General features: G+C 43.2%; 1 protein-coding gene across 1 annotated transcript; it reads right to left on the bottom strand.

Moving 5' to 3' along the window:
* Positions 1–9,550: 9,550 nt before the first annotated feature.
* On the bottom strand, positions 9,551–20,813 carry TNFRSF25 (TNF receptor superfamily member 25). Its single transcript, XM_033921514.1, has 6 exons — positions 20,695–20,813; positions 18,905–18,972; positions 13,826–13,942; positions 12,380–12,408; positions 11,393–11,549; positions 9,551–9,953 (listed from the first exon to the last, which is right to left on the bottom strand). The coding sequence occupies exons 3-6, from the start codon at positions 13,929–13,931 to the stop codon at positions 9,676–9,678; spliced, it is 570 nt and encodes a 189-aa protein (XP_033777405.1). The 5' UTR covers positions 13,932–13,942; positions 18,905–18,972; positions 20,695–20,813; the 3' UTR covers positions 9,551–9,675.
* Positions 20,814–21,145: the final 332 nt, after the last annotated feature.

The raw sequence follows: 21,145 nt of genomic DNA, 5'->3' as shown, positions 1-21,145 counted from the left end.
GCAACAAACAAGCTTAATTACAACATATAAAGCAACCTAAGCACTAGATTCCATTACAGAATACTAGCGGTGAATAGTGGAGAACCACAGGGATCTGTACTGGGACTGTTGGCATTTAACATAGTTATAAATGATCTAGAAATTGGAATGACAAGCAGCTGTGTAGCAAGGGGGGTTGACTATATTGGCTTTCCCTGTGATGTCACTTCCTATGTGAGGCACCCGGAAGTGATATCACAGGGAAAGCCAATATAGTCGCGAGGAGCATGTTGACTGCCGTGAGCAACAACTTCAACTAGAGCTGTGGGGGAGGGAAGGGGGGGTGCCTGCAGGCGGGATTGGGGAAGGAGCAGGGGGCAGGGGAGCACGTTGGGAAGAATGATTTAAATCAGGGGTGGGCAACTCCGGTCCTCGAGGGCCGGGATCCAGTCGGGTTTTCAGGATTTCCCCAATGAATATGCATGAGATCTATTTGCATGCACTGCTTTCATTGCATATTCATTGGGGAAATCCTGAAAACCCGACTGGATTGCGGCCCTCAAGGTGGGACTTTGAGGCCCCTGAATTAGATTGTTTCCCAGACCCAGTGGATAATGGGAGCTCATGAACATTGGTGCCAGGAGGAGGATAAATTTGGAATAACAGTATTGGTTCTACCAATAAACATAGCCCCCTCCCAAAAAAAAACCACTTCTGTTCAAATGGCTATATTGACTGTATTTCTTTAAATAGGATCAAAGGCACTCAAATTGAAAAGATTTTTAAATAAGCATAGAATATGAAAAAACTTGTATATCTAGCTTATGCAAAATAATCAAAAATATTAAAACGCCATTTTTGTAGGACATTAGAACAAACACTTGTTGGACTAAAATAGCTGTATTATATACCACAGTCCCGTTTAAAAAAAAAAAAAATTTTAGTAGAGAAAGTGCAAACTGTGCTTTGAAATTGCATTAAATCTTCAATAAATATGCCAATTACTAAATGATATATTTAAGTATATTTATTGAAGATTTAATGCAGTTTCAAAGCACAGTTTGACTACCAAAATAAAAAAAAAACAAAAACCAAACTGGACTGTGGTATAGCATACAGCTATTTTAGTCCAACAAGTGTTTTTTCTAATGTCCTACAAAAATGGCGTTTTAATATTTTTGATTGTTTTGCATAAGCTTTCTTTAAATAGGACCCTGTGTTGAATAATCCACCCCACCCCCAAGCAAGTAAGGACTGAACAGTCTCCAAGTGTCTCTCTTCACCTCCTTTCACTTTATCTCTTTTGTCATTTCTGTACCATAAAATAAAATGTCAACCACAAGGTCAGATCTTCACCCATCACACATTTAAGCTGAATGCAGATTGATGAATGTTGTACATATGGAAATGACTAATATATGTATAATTAATGTGCTGTAGCTAATAGAGTATGTAAGATGTGCTCGATGTATAATTAATATATATATATATATATTTTTTTTTTTTTTTGCAAATGCATATTTTAAACAGAATATTGATGGTCAAAATATATTAACATACTTGGTTTGTGAAAAGTTAACTATTTCTTCAGATGCCATATTGATGTTTGAGAAGGGTCATTCTTCGACACTGATATTATAGTCATTTTTTTTCTAATATTTTTGTCATGTTTCTTTCCTGCCACCTTCAGCAAAAGTAGATTTATGAAAATTCTTACATTCTCTGTGATGGGCACTAAAACAAATACAAGGCCGTGTCTTCTGGTTATTTTCCTTTACATTAATTTGCATTCCCAATATATATCATTCCTCAGCCCTCACCTGAAGTATTGCGTCCAGCACTGGTCACCATAAATGAAGGACTCGGTACTACTCGAAAGGGTCCAAAGAAGAGCGACTAAGATGGTTAAGGGGCTGGAGGAGTTGCCGTACAGTGAGAGATTGGAGAAACTGGGCTTCTTCTCCCTTGAAAAGAGGAGACTGAGAGGGGACATGATCGAAAATTAAAAATACTGAAGGGAATAGACTTAGCAGATAAAGACAGATTGTTCACCCTCTCCAAGGTAGGGCGAACGAGAGAGCACTCTTAAAGTTGAAAGGGGATAGATTCCGTACAAACGTAAGGAAGTTCTTCTTCACCTAGAGAGTGGTAGAAAACTGGAACGCTCTTCCAGGGATTCAAGACAAAGTTGGACAAGTTCCTGCTAAACTGGAACGTATGCAGGTGAGGCTGGACTCATTTAGAGCACTGGTCTTTGACCTGGAAGGCTGCCGTGTGAGTGGACTGCTGGACACGGACCACTGGTCTGACCCAGCAGTGACAATTCTTATGTACCTACCTGTGGCTCACTGGTTGATTGCTCCCTCTGCGCCCAGAGGTGGTGAGATCAAATCCTGGTGCTGCTGCTTGTGACCCTGGGCAAGTCACTTAATCCTCCAGTGCCATAGGCTTTGAAATGCTAAAGTGACAGAAAGGCAGTATACAAGTCCTCATTCCTCTTCCCTTTCATCGAGCCCAGTATTCTGTTTCCAACAGTGGCCAACCCAAAGAGTAGCAACATTCCAGAGCTCAGAGTGTGATGTCATAATGCCTCGTTCCACCAATGCCTAAGAGCCAACCTCATCAGTGATGTCACAATGACTTGATTGTCCTATACTTGGTGAATAAGAATTGCCCTACGGGGACAGATTGAAGGTGTGGCTCACTGGTAGAGCTTCTGCCTCTGCGCCCAGAGGTTGTGAGATAAAATCCTGGTGCTACTCCTTGTGACGCAGGTAGGGCTAGTCTCAGTTAGGGCGCTGGTCTTTGACCAGAGGGCTGCCGCGGGAGTGGACTGCTGGGCATGATGGACCACTGGTCTGACCCAGCAGCGGCAATTCTTATGACCTTGGGCAAGCCACTTAATCCTCCAGTGCCCACTGCTTTGAATGTCAACTTTGAAATGTCAAAGTGACAGAAAGGCAGTATACAAGTCTCCATTCCTCTTACTTTTCATCAAGCCCAGGATTCTGTTTCCAACAGTAGTCAACTCAAAGAGTAGCAACATTCTAGAGCTGAGATTGTGATGTCATAATGCTTCATTCCACCAATGCCTATGAACCAACCTCATCAGTGATATCACAATGGCTTGACTGTTCTATTCCTGGCTCACATACGAACATAAGAGCTGCCATACTGGGACAGACTGAAGGTGTGGCTCACTAGTAGAGCTGCTGCCTCTGCGCCCAGAGGTTGTTAGATCAAATCCTGGTGCTGCTCCTTGTGACCCTGGGCAAGTCGCTTAATCCACCGCTTTGAATGTCAGCTTTGAAATGCCAAAGCAACAAAAAGGCAGTATACAAGTCCCCATTCCCTTTCAAAGTATTATAAAGTGCCTGCATCCAGGGTTTTGTTTCTGTGGGTTCTAAACCCCGGTCAGAGACTATTAGTTTTGCGTGGCGTCTTTATCCAAAATACCATTTCCAATGTGCTCTACTGTACAGCACTTCAGAAGCACGCATGCAGCCGGTTCTGATGCAGAAGAGCGAGCACCATCTTCCTGACTGCCAAAGGGTTTGGGAGAGAAGACAGAACGAGCTTCTTTTATTATCCGCTTCCCCTGAGGTAAGATAAGGCAACCATGATGGTACAGGGCCTCAAGCAGATGAAATTCAAATGTGATTCCCAATTGTTTTCCTGACACAGAGGTCAATATTCTTTACTCCCTCCAATAACCAACTAAGGCAGTGGTCTCAAACTCGCGGCCCGGGGGCCACATACAGCCCCGCCAGGTACTATTTTGAGGCCCTCGGTATGTTTATCCTAATCACAAAAGTAAAATAAAACAGTTTCTTCATCATCTGTCTCTTTAGCTATAAATGACAATATTATTATTAAGACTTAGCCAAAAGGAAAGATTTATAAACTATAAAGAGTTTTACCTCATGCAAAATTGTCATTTCTTTAATAAGACATTAACTATTTTTTTCTGAGGCCCTCCAAGTACCTACAAATCCAAAATGTGGCCCTACAAAGGGTTTGAGTTGGAGACCACTGCTCTAATAGGAGCTGTCATGCTATCCCACTGTTTCACTCCATTCGTTGAAAGATGAACGTATGCCTGAGAAATTTCATTGTTCACTAATGAGTTGGGTAAGCCGAGCAAACATGCAAAGCATTTCCACTAAAGAAAACTGATCACAATTTTGAATTGCGTGACAAATGCTGGGATTTTACAATGAAAATACTGGGATGTCCATAAATGGTACTTGGCATAATGTGAAAGGAAACAGACTTTGCTGTTTTCTTCTTGCATAGTAATTCCATAGTAGTGAACCAAGGCCTGGATCTAGGACAGACATGGGCAACTCCAGTCCTCGAGGGCCGGAATCCAATTGGGGTTTCAGGATTTCCCCAATGAATATGCATGAGATCTATTTGCATGCACTGCTTTCAATGCATATTCATTGGGGAAATCCTGAAGACCCGATTGGATTTCCGGCCCTCAAGGACCGGAGTTGCCCCCCAATGAATATGCATGAGATCTATTTGCATGGCCTCATTATTCATACTGAAATCAGCTGTCATTATGGCATTCCTGATGAACATTTGAACAGCTACCCCTATTTGGATAATTCATTAGGTGGAGTCTGAGGAATTTTTCCCCAAACCGTAAGAAGGCAGTTGGAGCAACTTGCTGTGAGACTCTCATCAAACTAAATTTTTTTAATGGATATTGAGTTTTCACTATGGTTAGCGGGTGCTATTAAAATTTACAAAAATATAGGGGTCCTTTATTAAGGTTCACTCACCGATTTAGTGCGTGCTAAATGCTAAGACAGGGGTTGCCATACAGCTTATTTTAAGGAATTGGAAAAATTGGGATAGAGTGAACTATACCTTTTGGAACACATTATGGCTGTGCAACAGGGACATTATAAGAAGAACCGTTGACAATATTTTGCAAAGAGTGATTGTTGATTTTGCCCTTTGATCATGCTCGTCCAGGGTGGGTTGGAAAATATTTTTAATTCTTTAATTTGAATGCAATTTTTGAATATGAGTATGGAGGGGGGGGTGATATATCTATTTGTCATGGATTACAATTTTGATTGAATTTAGGTGCTTTTATAGTGTAATATGATTGTATAATATGTTACACTTATTTATGGCTTCAAAATGAATAAAAATACAGTGGTAACTTGGATTACGAGCATAATCCGTTCCAGGAGCATCCAAGGCACCGATTTTGCAAATTTTTTGCTCATCTTGCAAAACACTCGCAAACCGGTGCACTCGTAAACCGAGGTACCACTGTATATTTAAAAAATGCTAATACATCTATTATATTCTATGGGTGCCTTAGCATTTGGCACGTGCTAATCTTTAGCGTGCCTTACTAAAAGGACTCAAACACAAACTAGTGCACAAAATATCGTGTCAATTAACAAAACTTAACTTAGACTAGCCACCAGGGTGATAGGCTTTAAAACAAGCCATAGCGCATAAATTCCTCAGAATGCCACACGATTTTAACGTATGGTAGCTATCCTCATCGGAATCTTTATAATATGCGATTTTTTCATAATATATTATTTTCTTTTTATATATAAATTGTAAAGTGCTTATGCTTAATGTTATAGTAGCAAATATATCTTTTACTTAGCTTTTTTCTAAACAAACTGGGTCTGGCTCAATCCCCACCGACGCGTTTCATTATTTCATCAGGGTATCTTGCTAAGATAACATACTGCTCTGTGATCTCCGTCCCCGACCCTGATGAAATAATGAAACGCGTCGGTGGGGATTGAGCCAGACCCAGTTTGTTTAGAAAAAAGCTAAGTAAAAGATATATTTGCTACTATAACATTAAGCATAAGCACTTTACAATTTATGTATAAAAAGAAAATAATATATTATGAAAAAATCGCATATTATAAAGATTCCGATGAGGATAGCTACCATACGTTAAAATCGTGTGGCATTCTGAGGAATTTATGCGCTACGGCTTGTTTTAAAGCCTATCACCCTGGTGGCTAGTCTAAGTTAAGTTTTACTAAAAGGACCCCTTTTTTCAGTTGTAGCTCAGTGACTTACATTCATGTCAAGTAGGTATTTTTTTCTGTCCCTGGAGAGCTCACAATTTGTCTGTACTTCAGGCAAGATTGTCAGAGGTGTCGCAGTGGGATTTGAAATGGGCTGCCTGGTTCACCACTTCGTGCTCTAACCATTAGGCTAATCCCCAACTAAAACACCGTCTGACAATTTGAAGCACCGTTATTAACCTCCCATAAGGATGAGCACATTGACTGTGCCCCAAGCATACCCTGTCGTGGATTCCTGAGAGCGTAAGCGTCCCGCATGGGAAGACTTGACCCTGTTCTGGATACTGGATACTCCACTGGCTGCCGGTGGAGGCAAGAATCATCTTTAAATTCGCCTGCCTCTGCTTCAAAGCCTTAGCAGGCTCCTCACCAATTTACCTATCTGAGTACCTTGAAATTGCAGGCCCCTCCCGCACTCGAAATACCTACCTGTTCTCTTTTCTCTCCCCGAAGGGCTGCCTCGACAAAAAATTCCTCAACCGATCCCTAGCATTCCAAGCGGGTAAATGGAACAAATGCCTCTCCACTCTCATCTCCAACTCCCCCCCCCCCCCAATCAAACTTTCAGGAAACTAGCTAAAACCTACCTTTTTGACAAATTCCTCTGAATGTTCCGATCCCCTCCCTCCTCCTCCTCTGACCTCGACTCTCCCCCAGACCCTTTACTGCCGTAGGTTACACTTCTATTTGTAAAACCGCTGTATGGAACTCATAGCAAACATAACTACTCCGAGTATATTACCTACCTGCAAAAATTAACTTCTCTGTCAATGTACCGTCTAAAATGTTAATGTAACATTAACGAAATTGTATCTTCGCTGTAATTGTACAGTCTCTTCTTCTGTTAACCGCATAGAACTTCCACGGTAATGTAATGTAATGTAATGTAATTTATTTCTTATATACCGCTACATCCGTTAGGTTCTAAGCGGTTTGAAGAAAATATACATTAAGATTATAAATGAGAAGTAAAAAGGTACTTAAAAAATTCCCTTACTGTCCCGAAGGCTCACAATCTAACTAAAGTACCTGGAAATTAATAAAGAAGAGAAAATAAAGATGGTTGAAAAAAGAAAAATTCTATGTGAACTTATAGGATGGAAATTAAATTACAGTGTTTCTATAACCATAAAGTTCTATGACATCACAATGTAGGTGTGAAGAGCCTTAGCCAATAGGGAGAGGAGGAGATAGTGGATGCTGTGGAAGGACCATTTGGCCTTTATCTGCCATCATGTTTCTATAGCGATAAAGTTCTATGACATCACAATGCAGGGGTAAAGAGCCTTAGCCAATAGGGAGAGGAGGAGATAGTGGATGCTGCGGATGGGTCATTTGGCCTTTATCTGACATCATGTTACAGTAATGTAATTTATTTCTTATATACCGCTACATCCGTTAGGTTCTAAGCGGTTTGAAGAAAATATACATTAAGATTATAAATGAGAAGTAAGAAGGTACTTAAAAAATTCCCTTACTGTCCCGAAGGCTCACAATCTAACTAAAGTACCTGGAAATTAATAAAGAAGAGAAAATAAAGATGGTTGAAAAAAGAAAAATTCTATGTGAACTTATAGGATGGAAATTAAACTGACAGTGAAGAACTGTATGAAAAATACATATGGAATGCAGTTAGAGAGGGTAGGTTACAATCTATTTATGGTATTTGTTTAATTGGAAGGTGTTAAGGTGGGTAATTTGGGGGAAGGTTATCTGAAGGTAGGTGAATCTTCTGGAGGTAAAAGAGGATGAATTTTTTGAAAAGCAGGGTTTTGATTTCTTTTCTGAATGTTTTGAGGTTGTCTGATATTGTCATAAGATTGGAGATGGAATGGTTGATTTTTGCTGCTTGTGTTGCCAGAAGGTTGTCAAACATTTTCTTGCGTTTTGTGCCTTTGAGTGGGGGGAAGGCGAAAGGGTTCGAGGTTCTTCTGTGTCTTGAGGTGGAGATTTGGTTTAAGCGGTTGTTTAGATAGGAGGGGGAAGAGCCGTGTAATGCTTTGAATATCAGGCAGTGGAATTTGAATTGGATTCGTGCTTGTATGGGTAGCCAGTGAGAGTCTAAGAAGGCAGTTGTTATGTGATCATATTTTTTGAGTGAGTAGATCAATCTGAGGGCGGTGTTTTGTATGGTCTGGAGTTGTTTTATCATAGTGGCTGGACAAGGAAGATAGAGGGAGTTGCAATAATAATGCGGTATACAAGAATAAAGTTATTATTATTATTATTATTACTGAATGGAGGAAGAGATTTCAAGCATTTTTTATGGTCGGGAGATGAATTAACTCGTTTCCAAATTATTAACACCAAGCCTAGAGGTCAGAGTGCTCATAAGGTGCAATAACGGGTCATTAACATGAAGGCAAGTGTTAATGTTAAAATAAACCAATCTTTGTCTACACCTCCCGTGAGGTAGAGTAGTTTCTCCTTTGTACATTTTCAAGGTCATTATTTTGTTATACATTCATAGCTAATGAGCTAATTTGGATAACAATGCTGCTTGTTATCTATTTTGCATAGATTTTGGGCTAATGTTTGTATAACACGCAACTGTAACACCGTCATCAGCGCTGTTCAGTCCGTCAGCTTCCATAGCCAAAAGGTATGTGGATCTTCAAAATCAAATTCTTCCCTGTTTGTTGCCATTAAGAATGTGGTTTTTTTCTCACACACCCCCCCCCCTCAATCTACAGCTGTCAGAGAAAGCATCCATCTGCGTTCTCGTCTCTACCAGTTGTCAAGTTAGCATAATTTGTTGGTTTGTAGCACCTGTACGGTAGTGGAATAGAACATAAGAAATGGCTTCGCCGGATCAGACCCTAGGTCCATCCAGTCCAGCGACCCGCACCTGCGGAGGCCAAGCCAGGTGTTCCCTGTTGAGAAACCTTGTTTACTCGTATCCCTCAATGTGATTTGCGAGAAGGTGTGCATCCAACTTGCCCTTGAATCCGGGAGTGCGTTCCAAGCGTCCACCACTCGTTGTGCGAAGCAGAATTTCCTGATATTTGTCCTGGGCCTGGTGCCCCTCAGCTTCAATCCATGACCTCTTGTCCGAGTCACATTGGACAATGTGAATAACGATGTTTCTCGCTCTATTTTGTCGAATCCTTTTAATATTTTAAAAGTCTCTATCATGTCCCCTCGCAGTCTTCTCTTCTCGAGGGTGAACAATCCCAGTTTACCGAGGCGTTCTTTGTAGCCCAAGTTCTTGATACCTTTAACTAGCTTCGTGGCTCGTCTTTGCACCCTCTCTAGCAGGGTTATATCCTTCTTTAGGTAGGGAGACCAGTGTTGGACACAGTATTCCAAGTGTGGTCTGACCATTGCTCTGTAAAGCGGCATTATGATGTCCTCCGATCTACTCGTGATTAAAAGGTTAAAGCTATGACCTCACTGTCCTATGATGCTTCACTTACCACGCGTGGATTTATTTCACCAAGAATACAATAGGTCTTGCAATGGCCACCATTTTTGACTAATTCTGAGAGTGAACCAATATGTCGTCTTGTGCCCCCACTTGAAGGACTTGGGTTGACACCACATTCTTTTGTGATAAAAGTGAGCTGTGTGGTTCCCGTATCTTGAGACTGTGGAACGCTGACCCATTGCACATTCACTCCAGCTTCCCCTTTAACTGTTCCACACAGCCGGAGAGATGCATCTTCTCTAGTGCCTGGTAAATGGAAAGCAAAGCCCCCTTCTTCTGCTGCCGCCATCTTTTCAGCATCTCATATTGCTGGTCTCGGACATTCGGAAATTCCATCTCTACCATTTCAATTTCCGTGTCTTTCAGTTCCAGGGTCCTCATAAACTCCTTCCATCGCCTGATCGGAACAACATCGATGATGTAATAGAGAGTGCTCCCCCGCTGGAGAGCAGAAGGAAGTGTACCTATGGGAAAGTCAAAAGTATTATCAAGCAACGATGGAGAAACAAAATAGACCTTTTGATTTGATGATTTCATATCTTCTGATTTAGAAAACATATTTTTAAAAGCTTGCTACAGAACCATTTATTAAATAGGCACAGGCAAAGAAATTGAATAAAATCAAAACATTGAGAAGCACAATCAAAGCTATTCATGCAGAGAGCGCCCCTCGCTATCCTTCCCTCCTTCTGTTCTGGATCCCAAATTCATGCCTCCCTCCTTTGGGTGTTTACCTCCTCCCAGCTGCACTTCCCTTCACAAAGTCGTGAGCAGTGGCTCCTGCACATGGCCCGCGTCTGACCCAGAAGCTTTCCCTCTGACGCCAGAATGGTTTTAAAAACAGAACTCTTCCTTAACCCAGAGACTGCCTGTACTGCAAGTCACTTGCAGCGTTTGCACGACTGCGGTTACACCAGGTCTTTGGTGTAACTGCAAGCATTGAAATGTAAGGCAGGTTTTATGCCACAATTCTATAATGGAACCCAAGTGCCCAGATGCCATTATCAAATAGGCTTTCACCAGTGGCACAGTGAGGGTCAGAGGCGCTAGTGGTGCCCTTCTCCCACCCTCTTCTCTGCTCCCCACCTCCACACGCTCCTTCCCGCCGTGCGAACGCCGCTTCCCTTCCCCTGCCATTTCCCATCCCCCGTTCCTGGCGTGAGAAGCAACCCCCAACCTGCTGTTGCGCCAATGGGGGAAGGCGTGGGTGTGGGCGGGGGGGGGGGCAGAGAAGAGGATGGGTGCTTGCGCCCTCACCAAGAAGGCGCCCGGGGCAGACCGCCCCCCTCTTACTAAGCCACTGGAGGCACCTAAAAGGAGGTGCCCCATTATTGAACTGCCTCCAGAAAACTCAGAAAAACAAACTTAACTCCCCCCCCCCACTCCAAGAGAGAACAGCTCGATGGCCTATTCAGTTTGATTGCATGGTATCTGAATTATGAACTTGGTTGGGGTGCTTTTTCAAGAGCTTATGAGTTAGCCAGCTGAAATTTCCACATACAAATTCTAGTGGATTTGGGATTTATAATCTGATTCTTTTGGACACACGGCTTTAATCTACAGGTGATCGTTTCTATGTTTACTCAAATTTGTAGTTTGAGCAAGCCTTGAGCTGAATCTTATTAAGTAGTTCTCTGCAATTAATGGTAGTGAATGGTCCAGGGCAGGGGTAGGCAATTCCGGTCCTCGAGAGCCGGAGCCAGGTCAGATTTTCAGGATATCCAAAATGAATATGTATGAGATGGATTTGCACGCACTGCCTCCTTGAGATGCAAATCTATCTCATGCATATTTATTGTGGATATCCTGAAAACCTGACCTGGCTCCGGCTCTCGAGGACCAGATTTGCCTATCCCTGGTCCAGGGTATAGGAGCAGGTGTGAAAAACAACTTTGTCGCTCACCTTGCGTGTCATTAGATTTTAGTGGCAAGATGGAGCTGAAAGAATAAATATTTTCAGAACTTTTGAGGCCGTTGCGGTCAGTTAACGTCTCTTGCTTCTTCAGAAAATCTCGAGATCCTCGGAATTTCTCCATTAGACAGGGACGTGGCCTGGGGCTCTGTCAGACATATAAACACAAAGCAGTTTTTGTACTAGAAACCATAATCACTGGCAACTCATAAATCCATATATATGCCAAGCCCCATTCTGTCATAAAAAAGTGGGACGACTCCAGGGGCTCATGTGACAAGTGCTGAACGTTTGCCATGCCGAAGGCTGGTTTTGTCTCCTAGGCCAGGGTTTCCCAAGTCGGTCTTGAAGTACCCCCTTGCCAGTCAGGTTAACAGAATATCCATTTGTGTGAATTTGACTTGTATGCACCGCCTCCATTATATGCAAATTTCTTTCATACATACTCATTGTGGATATCCTGAAAACCTAACTGGCAAGAGGGTACTCCAGGACTGATTTGGAAAATAGTGACCTAGGCCAAGCCTCAGTTCCTTGTCCTGGGTCCCTCTGCCATTTGTCCACTCTATCCATTATTTCACCAAGCTGCATTAGCTTATATATTTTGTATTTCTATATTTTAAAATTTTGTTTTCCTCACTATCATTCTAGTTAGGGTAGAGTTTTCATAAACAAAAATCTGGCCCCGTGGCCCCACCCGCGCCGCTCCTCCTCCCTGGCATCTCTCCTCCTCTCCGTGCATCTTCTTTTTCAGAACCCTCCCCCCCCCCCCCCACTGGTGGCTCAGGGCCCCATCTGGATGGCCTTGTGATGTCATCACATCAAAGCCCGCACACTTCCGGGTGCTGTCGAGCCAAGCCACCGGTTTGGTGTGCCGTGGCTCGCAAAGTTTGCAAGACACTGGTGCAGAGGAAACAGAGAAGGACTGATCTGCCATCTGTGAACAATAGCTGTAAGGAATGAGAATGGGACACTTACCATTGATTGAGTGAAGCATTTAATTTTCTCTGTCAATGCAAAAGGAAATGCAGGTCAGTAATGTATATCTGAACATACTGTCAACCTAAGATTCTTAAACACCCCATTTGTAAAGGAGACCATGGCATGGTGATAGAGTTTGTCACCGTTCCCGTGGAGAACCGCAGGAAACCATTTCATGTCATTCTTTAGTGTCTATCTCAACCTCAGTCCTACACCAGCATTCTTCAATGCAAGACTTGAGGGTCAGCGGTTGTGCCCATTCATACTCTGATTCTTATGTGAGCCAAGTATAGAATAATGAAGCCACTGCAACATCACTGATGAGGTTGGCTCTTAGGCATTGGTGAAATGATGCATTATGACATCACAATATCATTCTTTAGTGTCTATTTCAACCTGAGTCCTTCTATGCGAGCATTCTTCACAAGGCTTGAGGGTCAGCGGTTGTGCCCATTCATACTCTGATTCTTCCCTCTCTCTCCTTAAAGAATGACATGGGGATGGTTTCCCGTGGTTATCTGCGGGGACGGTGACAAATTCTGTCACCGTGTCATTCTTTAGGGCTCATTGTATCAAAGAGTACACAAACAGTCTATGACCTAGAGTTCTCGATTCTCTGCAGGTTGATGGAGCAGGCTGGGCCAATCATGGTTTAACCTTACTGCATCCATGGATGACTCTTGAAGAACTCTAAGAAGAGCTACGTTCTCAACTTTAAGCCATACAAATCGCCAGTGAATCTACCGTATATGTATGTTAGAGAGTGTAAGAAAGATAAAACTAAACATCCAGTGTAAGGACTCATGTATTCAAACTCTATAGGAAGAAGGAAGGACACAGATCCCATATGTTGCATAATTTATAGAATAAAAAGTACCTGTAAAGGGTTACGGGATTTAATATACTGACTTTCTGAGGTACAATCAAAGCATAGAAACATGATGGCAGATAAAGGCCAAATGGCACATCTAGTCTGCCCATCTGCTATAACCATTATCTTTTTCTCTGTCCGAGAGATCCCATGTGCCAATCCCAGGCCCTCTTGAATTCAGACACAGTCTCTGTTTCCACCACCTCTTCCGGGAGACGGTTCCACGCATCTACCACCCTTTCCGTAAAAAAGTATTTCCTCAGATTACTCCAGAGCCTATCACCTCCTAACTTCATCCAATGCCCTCTCATTGCAGAGTTTCCTTTCAAATGAAAGAGACTCAACTCATGCACATTTATATTATGTAGGTATTTAAACGACTTTATCATATCATATGTTTTATTATAGCCCCTAGTGGGATCATAAGTTGGGGGGGGAGGGGTTTGTACCTTGATCAATGGAGGGTTAAGTGACTTGGCCAAAGTCACAAGGAACTGCAGTAGAAATTGAACCCAGGTTATCATCCCACTCCGCCACGCTGGTATTGTAAAAGTTTACACTTTAATACTCACCAGCAGTAGAAAAACGATCTTCCCTCTTTCTGCAGTAGGAATATAAACAGCGTCCTCCGATAACCAGCACCAGTAGCAGTGGAATGACACTAATTAGCGGAAACATCGGTGAATGATCTGAAAAGAAGAGTAGACACTTCAGGAGTTGACATTTTCCAGTTGAATAACATGAAACTCTCTCTTTCCAGGCAGCCAAAAGGTTTGGCAAAATCATGCCAGGAATCTTATCCTATTATTTTTTTAGAAAACTATTAAAGACACAAATATTTGACAAATTTGTAATCCAAGCTTCCTAATTGCTTTTTAAATATAACATGTATTGTGATATCTTTCTTCTGAAGGGACCCTCGATCACAAGAGGTCATCCGCTCAAACTCAGGGGAGGGAAGTTTCGTGGAGATGCTAGGAAGTACTTATTCACGGAGAGAGTGATTGAGCATTGGAACAAGCTTCCAGTGCAGGTGATTGAGGCACGCAGCATCTCAGACTTCAAGAATAAATGGGATACCTATGTGGGATCCCTACGAGGGTCATGCCAAGGGATAGGGTCACTAGGGTATAGACTTGAAAGAGCGGGTCAGTAGAGTGGCAGTATAATTACAATTATACTTAAGGGGGTCATTAGACTTAATAGGGAGGGTCAATAGTGTGGGCAGACTTGATGGGCTGTAGCCCTTATCTGCCGTCATCTTTCTATGTTTCTATGTTTACATTCTAGAAATTGATTTATCTTTTTGAACTGTATATTCGCTGGATGTTCAGCCTTATCTGCTGTGAACCGTCTAGAACCATTCGTGGTCTGGCGGTATATAAGAATAAATTATTATTATTATTTCAATTATATAAATAACCGATCCCCTCCCTATGTGATTTTAACCTTAATACATTATATGTAAACTAACTTCGGAAGTGCTCAGAATCTGCAGGTAGAGAAGCCGTAAATGGGGACACGCCCCAAAATTTTGCAGTTTCTCTACCTGCAGGTTCTGATCACTTCCGAAGTTAGTTTACATATAAGAACATAAGCAATGCCTCCGCTGGGTCAGACCTGAGGTCCATCGCGCCCAGCAGTCCACTCACACGGCGGCCCAACAGGTTCAGGACCTGTGCAGTAATTCTCTATCTATACTCCTCTATCCCCTTTTCCAGCAGGAAATTGTCCAATCCTTTCTTGAACCCCAGTACCGTACTCTGCCCTATTACGCCCTCTGGAAGCGCATTCTAGGTGTCCACCACACGTTGGGTAAAGAAGAACTTCCTAGCATTCGTTTTGAATCTGTCCCCTTTCAACTTTTCCGAATGCCCTCTTGTTCTTTTATTTTTTGAAAGTTTGAAGAATCTGTCCCTCTCCACTTTCTCTATGCCCTTCATGATCTTGTAAGTCTCTATCATATCCCCTCTAAGTCTCCTCTTCTCCAGGGAAAAGAGTCCCAGTTTCTCCAATCTCTCAGCGTATGAAAGGTTTTCCATCCCTTTTATCAAACGTGTCGCTCTCCTCTGAACCCTCTCGGGTAACACCATATCCTTCTTAAGGTACAGCGACCAATATTGGACGCAGTATTCTAGATGCGGGCGCACCATCGCCTGATACAACAACAGGATAACTTCTTTCGTTCTGGTTGTAATACCCTTCTTGATTATACCTAGCATTCTATTCGCTCTCTTAGTGGCCGCTGCGCACTGTGCCGTCGGCTTTATTGTCATGTCCACCATTACCCCCAAGTCCCTTTCTTTGGTACTCTCATTCAATAACATCCCTCCCATCGTATAGTTGTACCTTGGGTTTCTGCTTCCCACATGCAATACTTTAATTTCTCAACGTTGAACTTCATCTACCATCTCGCCGCCCATTCCCATAGTTTGTTCAAGTCCCTTTGCAATTCTTTGCAGTCCTCTTTAGTCCAAGCTCCACTAAATAGTTTGGTGTCATCCGCAAATTTTATTATCTCACACTTCATCCCTGTTTCTAGATCATTTATGAATATATTAAATGGCAGCAACCCGAGGACTGAGCCCTGCGGAACACCACTCGTGACCCTCCTCCAGTCTGAGTAGTGGCCCTTCACCCCTACCCTCTGTTTCCTACCTGCCAACCAGTTTCTGATCCATCTATGTAGGTCTCTGTCCACTCCATGGTTCTTCAGTTTCTGGAGTAGATGTTCATGAGGCACCTTGTCAAAAGCTTTTTGGAAATCTAGATATATGATGTCTATGGGGTCTCCTCTGTCCATCCGTTTGTTAATTCCTTCGAAGAAGTGCAATAAGTTCTTTAGGCACGATCTCCCCCTGCAGAAACCATGTTGGCTGGTTATCAGAAGTTCATTTCTTTCAAAATATTCATTGATGTTTTCTTTAATCAGTGTTTCTGTCATTTTCCCCAGAACCGAGGTCAGACTCACCGGTCTGTAGTTTCCCGGGTCACCTCTTGATCCCTTTTTAAAGATGGGCGTAACGTTGGCTAACTTCCAGTCCTCCGGGATCACGCCTGTTTTCAGGGATAGATTGCAAATTTGCTGCAGTAGTTCCGCTATCTCCTCCTTTAATTCCTTCAGAACCCTTGGATGGATTCCGTCCGGACCCAGGGATTTGTCAGTTTTTAGTTTTTCTATCTGCCTGAGTACATCTTCAAGGCTCACTTCCATGGATGTTAATTTTTCTGCTTGATTTCCATTGAAGAATTGCTCAAGTTCCGGTATGTTGGATGTGTCTTCATTTGTGAATACAGACGAAAAGAACATGTTAAGTCTTTCTGCCACTTCTTTCTCCTCATTCACCACTCCCTTCCTGTCTCCGTCGTCCAGCGGTCCCACTTCCTCCCTAGCTGGCTGCTTCCCTTTAACATATCTAAAGAACGGTTTGAAATTTCGTGCTTCCCTGGCTAGCCTCTCTTCATACTCTCTTTTGGCTTTTTGAACCACACGGTGACATTCTTTTTGATACTTCCTGTGCTCTTTCCAGTTCCCCTCAGTTTTGTCCTTTTTCCATTTCCTGAATGAATTTTTCTTTTTGCCTATCGCTTCCTTCACTATTTTAGTTATCCATGCCGGGTCTTTTGTTCGACTCCTTTTGCACCCCTTTCTGAATCTGGGGATATACAGATTTTGCGCCTCGCTCACTGTGTCCTTGAAAAAAGACCAGGCATGTTCTACCGTTTGCCATTTTTGGAAGTGTTCCTAAGTTACCATTTCCCTCATTGCTTCGTAGTTTGTCTAGGGAAGTGTGCGTTTCAAGCGAACACTCCTTGCCTGCCCAGGCCCCTCTCAAGACCACATCCCCTTTTCGACTGCACACACAGTTGCCATGACTTATGAATCAACCCTGGTATAAAGATGTGCACTTAAATTTTTCTATTTATTTTCTCTCAAAAAATGCACTGACACTGGAAATCTAACATATGCATTTGAAAGTGTGTGATATGTACTTCTTAATGTTGCCTCCACATAAGAGATGAGTGCAGGCATCTCTGGTAGGGGAGAAGCAAAAAAACATTACATTTGAAATCATTGGGGTTTTTTTAAATGGCATATAGTGTACAGCAGGGATGTCAAAGTCCCTCCTTGAGGGCCGCAATCCAGTCGGGTTTTCAGGATTTCCCCAATGAATTTGCATGAGATCTATTTGCATGCACTGCTTTCAATGCATATTCATTGGGGAAATCCTGACTGGATTCCGGCCCTCGAGGATTGGAGTTGCCCACCCCTGGGCTAGATGGACCATTGGCCTGACCCAATATGGCAGGGATGACAAAGTCCCTCCTTGAGGGCCGCAATCCAGTCAGGTTTTCAGGATTTCTCCAATGAATATGCATGAGATCTATTTGCATGCACTGCTTTCATTGTATGCTAATAGATCTCATGCATATTCATTGGGGAAATCCTGAAAACCCGACTGGATTGCGGCCCTCGAGGAGGGACTTTGACACCCCTGGTGTACAGCATGAGCAACAAAATACAAACTGTTTAACTGTTAACATCCTTCAAATTAATCTCCCAGGTTGTCCACGGTTCATGGCCATCTGTATGTTCAGACTCATGATGCAAGCCTAGCAGCCGAAACACATATCAAGTTCATATGACTTTGATCTGATTCCTAAAGTGAAGAAGCCATTGCGTGGGAAACGCTTTGCTAACAAACAGGACATATTAACTGCATTTCGGCAAATCGAATGCAGCTGATAGTATTCACTGCCTTCCCCATCCATGGCAATGAATTGTGGACAACCCGGGAGGCTACTTTGAAGGATAAAGGTGAGGGAGGCCTTGGAATGAGATAGGGAGGAGGGAAAGATAGCCCGGTCCACAGGGGCCCCCCTAGAGCAGATGATTTTTAAATGAAGGGATGGATTCTGGAAGGGAGGGCATGTGGTGGACCTGGGGGGCAGGGGTGGGGTGGAAAGAAAGAAAAAGAAATGCTGAATGGGAGAGCATTTGATGGGTGGGGAAATCGGGGAGGGGACAGGGAGGAAAGAAATTAAGGGCCCCCTCCTTAATTTCTGCCCTGGGCCCCAGCATGTCCAACACCAACCCTGGGGTGCCTAGATGTTACTGAATAGACTCTCATCATTTGGCATCACAACCATTGGCATAGCAAGGGTAGGAGGGACCTGTGGTTGTGGCGCCCCCTCACCCTCTTCTTTGCCCCCCCCACTCCTTTCCCCCCAGCTGCGCATGTGTCTCTTCCCTTCCCCCGTATCTATGCTCTTCCCTGGCATGAGCATCATCTTCAACTTGCTGCCCGCACCAGCATCAGCCCTCCTCCTGACATCACTAATTGCGGGACCCAGAACAACGTCAGAGGGGAGCGCCGAGGCCTGAGCGAGGAACAGGTTGGAGCTGCAGCTCATACTGCGAAGATCTAGAGTTACGGGGGAGGGGGGGAGGGGGGAGTGAAGGCGTGTGCGCTGTGGGAGAGGAGAAGGTGGCAGAGAGGAGGAGAGAGGCTGGCGCCCCCACCAGGACAGTGCCAACTGATCACGACTCCTAAAAGGAGATGCCCACTTCCAGAATTTGCCCCCATAGCGTCCTACTTAAAATATTGTGGGACCCAAAACTGCTCGTCACAGCTGAAAATAAACCATACCTGATTTTTGTGGTTTGCATAATCCCCTGCATTCCTTGTGTGTTTCAATACATTTGTTTTGAGATGATCTAAAAATAAAGGTTGAAGGAAATAACATACCTGTTATCAATCATTATTTCTTTCATTATTAAGCAGACGTATGCACTGCACCAGGTTCAGCAATGAAGTCTCCTAAATGTATCACAAGGCGACATTCATTATAAAAACACATAAAGCATAATTTTGAATAAGTTGTCACAGTGGGAAAAAGGATATCCAAGTGGGACCATTCACCGTTTGTTGTGTATTTTTCAAAAGGCTCACTGAATGTGGAGCCTTTTGTAAAATACATATAAGGCCATGAGAAAAAAATGTGTAGTACATGAAGAACAGATGCTAAAAAAGAGTGACCTTATTCGGAGCTATACACTAGTACAGGGGTGTCCAATGTCGGTCCTCGAGGGCCGCAGTCCAGTCGGGTTTTCAGGATTTCCCCAATGAATATGCATTGAAAGCAGTGCATGCAAATAGATCTCATGCATATTCATTGAGGAAATCCTGAAAACCCGACTGGACTGCGGCCCTCGAGGACCGACATTGGACACTCCTGCACTAGTAAGTTCCAACATGCTACTTGGAATCTAGCTAGGTGCTTGGAACCAGGGTTAACCTCAAATGAAATGGACTCGCCGCATGCGCATTTATGCTACGTAAGTATTTAAATGCATCCCCTCTCCCGCCTTTCCTCCAAAGTATACATATTGCAATCCTTATGCCTGTCCCTGTACTCCTTATGATGTAGACCAGGGGTCTCCAAAGTCCCTCCTTGAGGGCCGAATCCAGTCAGGTTTTTGGGATTTCCCCAATGAATATGCATGAGATCTATGTGAATGTACTGCTTTCAATGCATATTCATTGGGGAAACCCCAAAAACCTGACTGGATTTGGCCCTCGAAGAGGGACTTTGGAGACCCCTGCTGTAGACCGCCAACCAACTACCTCTTGTTTATATCTTTGAATATGTAGTCTCCATAACTGTATATCATATTCTAAATGAGGTTTCACCAGAATCTTATACAGGGACATCAATACCTCCTTTTTCCTGCTGGCCATACCTCTCCCTATGCATCCTAACACCCTTCTAGCTTTCGCTGTCGCCTTTTCAACCTGTTTGGCCACATTAAGATCATCAAATACTATCACACCCAAGTCCCGTTCCTCTGTCGTGCACAAAAGGTTCTTCACCTCCTAAACTGTACCGTTCCCTCGGGTTTTATCCCAAATGAATGACCTGGCATTTTTTAGCATTAAATCTTAGCTGCCATTCTTCAAGCTTCACTAGGAACTGCCTCATGTTTTCCGCACCATCAGAGGGGTCTACTCTCTTGAAGATTTTGGTATCATCCGCAAAGAGGCAAATCTTACCCGACAGCCATTCAGCAGTATCACTTATAAAAATGTTAATAAGAAGAGACCCAAGAACAGAACCTTGAGGCACACCACTGGTATCCCTTTCCTCAGAGCGATCTCCATTGACCACTACTCTCTGGCGTCTTCCACTCAATCAGTTCCTGACCCAGCCTGAAACTTTGGGGCCCATCCCGAGGACACTCAGTTTATATAAAATCTAAGTATACCACATCAAGCACTCCCTCTATCCAATTCTCTCTAGTCAACAGATTAATAAACAGTGCCCCACTGAAATTTCCCCAAGACTGCACAGAGGGAGAAAAAGCTACATGTGTCTGTGTGTTCTTTGCACATAATCAGATTTCTTCCTTTCGGCAGGCGTCCTGAGATATTAGGCTTACCGGAAACATTGCTTGCATTCCTCCTCCTCTTCATAGAATCCTAGGAGGCATTTGCCACATTTTGCATTCTCCGTCTCGGAACCTAAAGAACACAGAAGTCTGCTTGACGTGGGTAACCATATATTAGGGATGTGCTTTTGTTGGAAATGAAAGAGAAAATCTCAACAAAGTGAAACAAACAAGAAAAACGAAGAACATCAAAACCAAACAAAAATGGCCGAGTTCATGTCTACTGTTTATAGAATTGTCTGAGGAATTTGCATCTGTTTAAATGGCATTAAACGGAGCCAGAAAAATACTTTTAGAAGAATCTGGACACCTCCATCATAGCTTTAGGATGCCTGATGCCATTTCTTTTATGAAGACTATATACATGGGGGCCGCTGAAAAGTTCTCAGCCCAACCAACAAAGCTGGGGCAATCTCCTTCGAGGGCTTAGTCCAATGATTTT

This window comes from Geotrypetes seraphini, chromosome 15 (genome assembly GCF_902459505.1).
Source record: "Geotrypetes seraphini chromosome 15, aGeoSer1.1, whole genome shotgun sequence".
NCBI classification, from domain to species: Eukaryota; Metazoa; Chordata; class Amphibia; order Gymnophiona; family Dermophiidae; genus Geotrypetes; species Geotrypetes seraphini.
Note: the sequence above shows the minus strand (reverse complement) of the source record. Positions and strands in the feature narration are given on the sequence as shown.

Coding starts and splice junctions, on each gene's coding strand:
- TNFRSF25 (XM_033921514.1), bottom strand. CDS start 13,931: ATGTTTCCGCTAATTAGTGTCATTCCACTGCTACTGGTGCTGGTTATC. Junction 12,409..13,825: donor AGATCGTTTTTCTACTGCTG/GTGAGTATTAAA, acceptor TTGCATTGACAG/AGAAAATTAAATGCTTCACT. Junction 11,550..12,379: donor AATGCTTCACTCAATCAATG/GTAAGTGTCCCA, acceptor TATGTCTGACAG/AGCCCCAGGCCACGTCCCTG.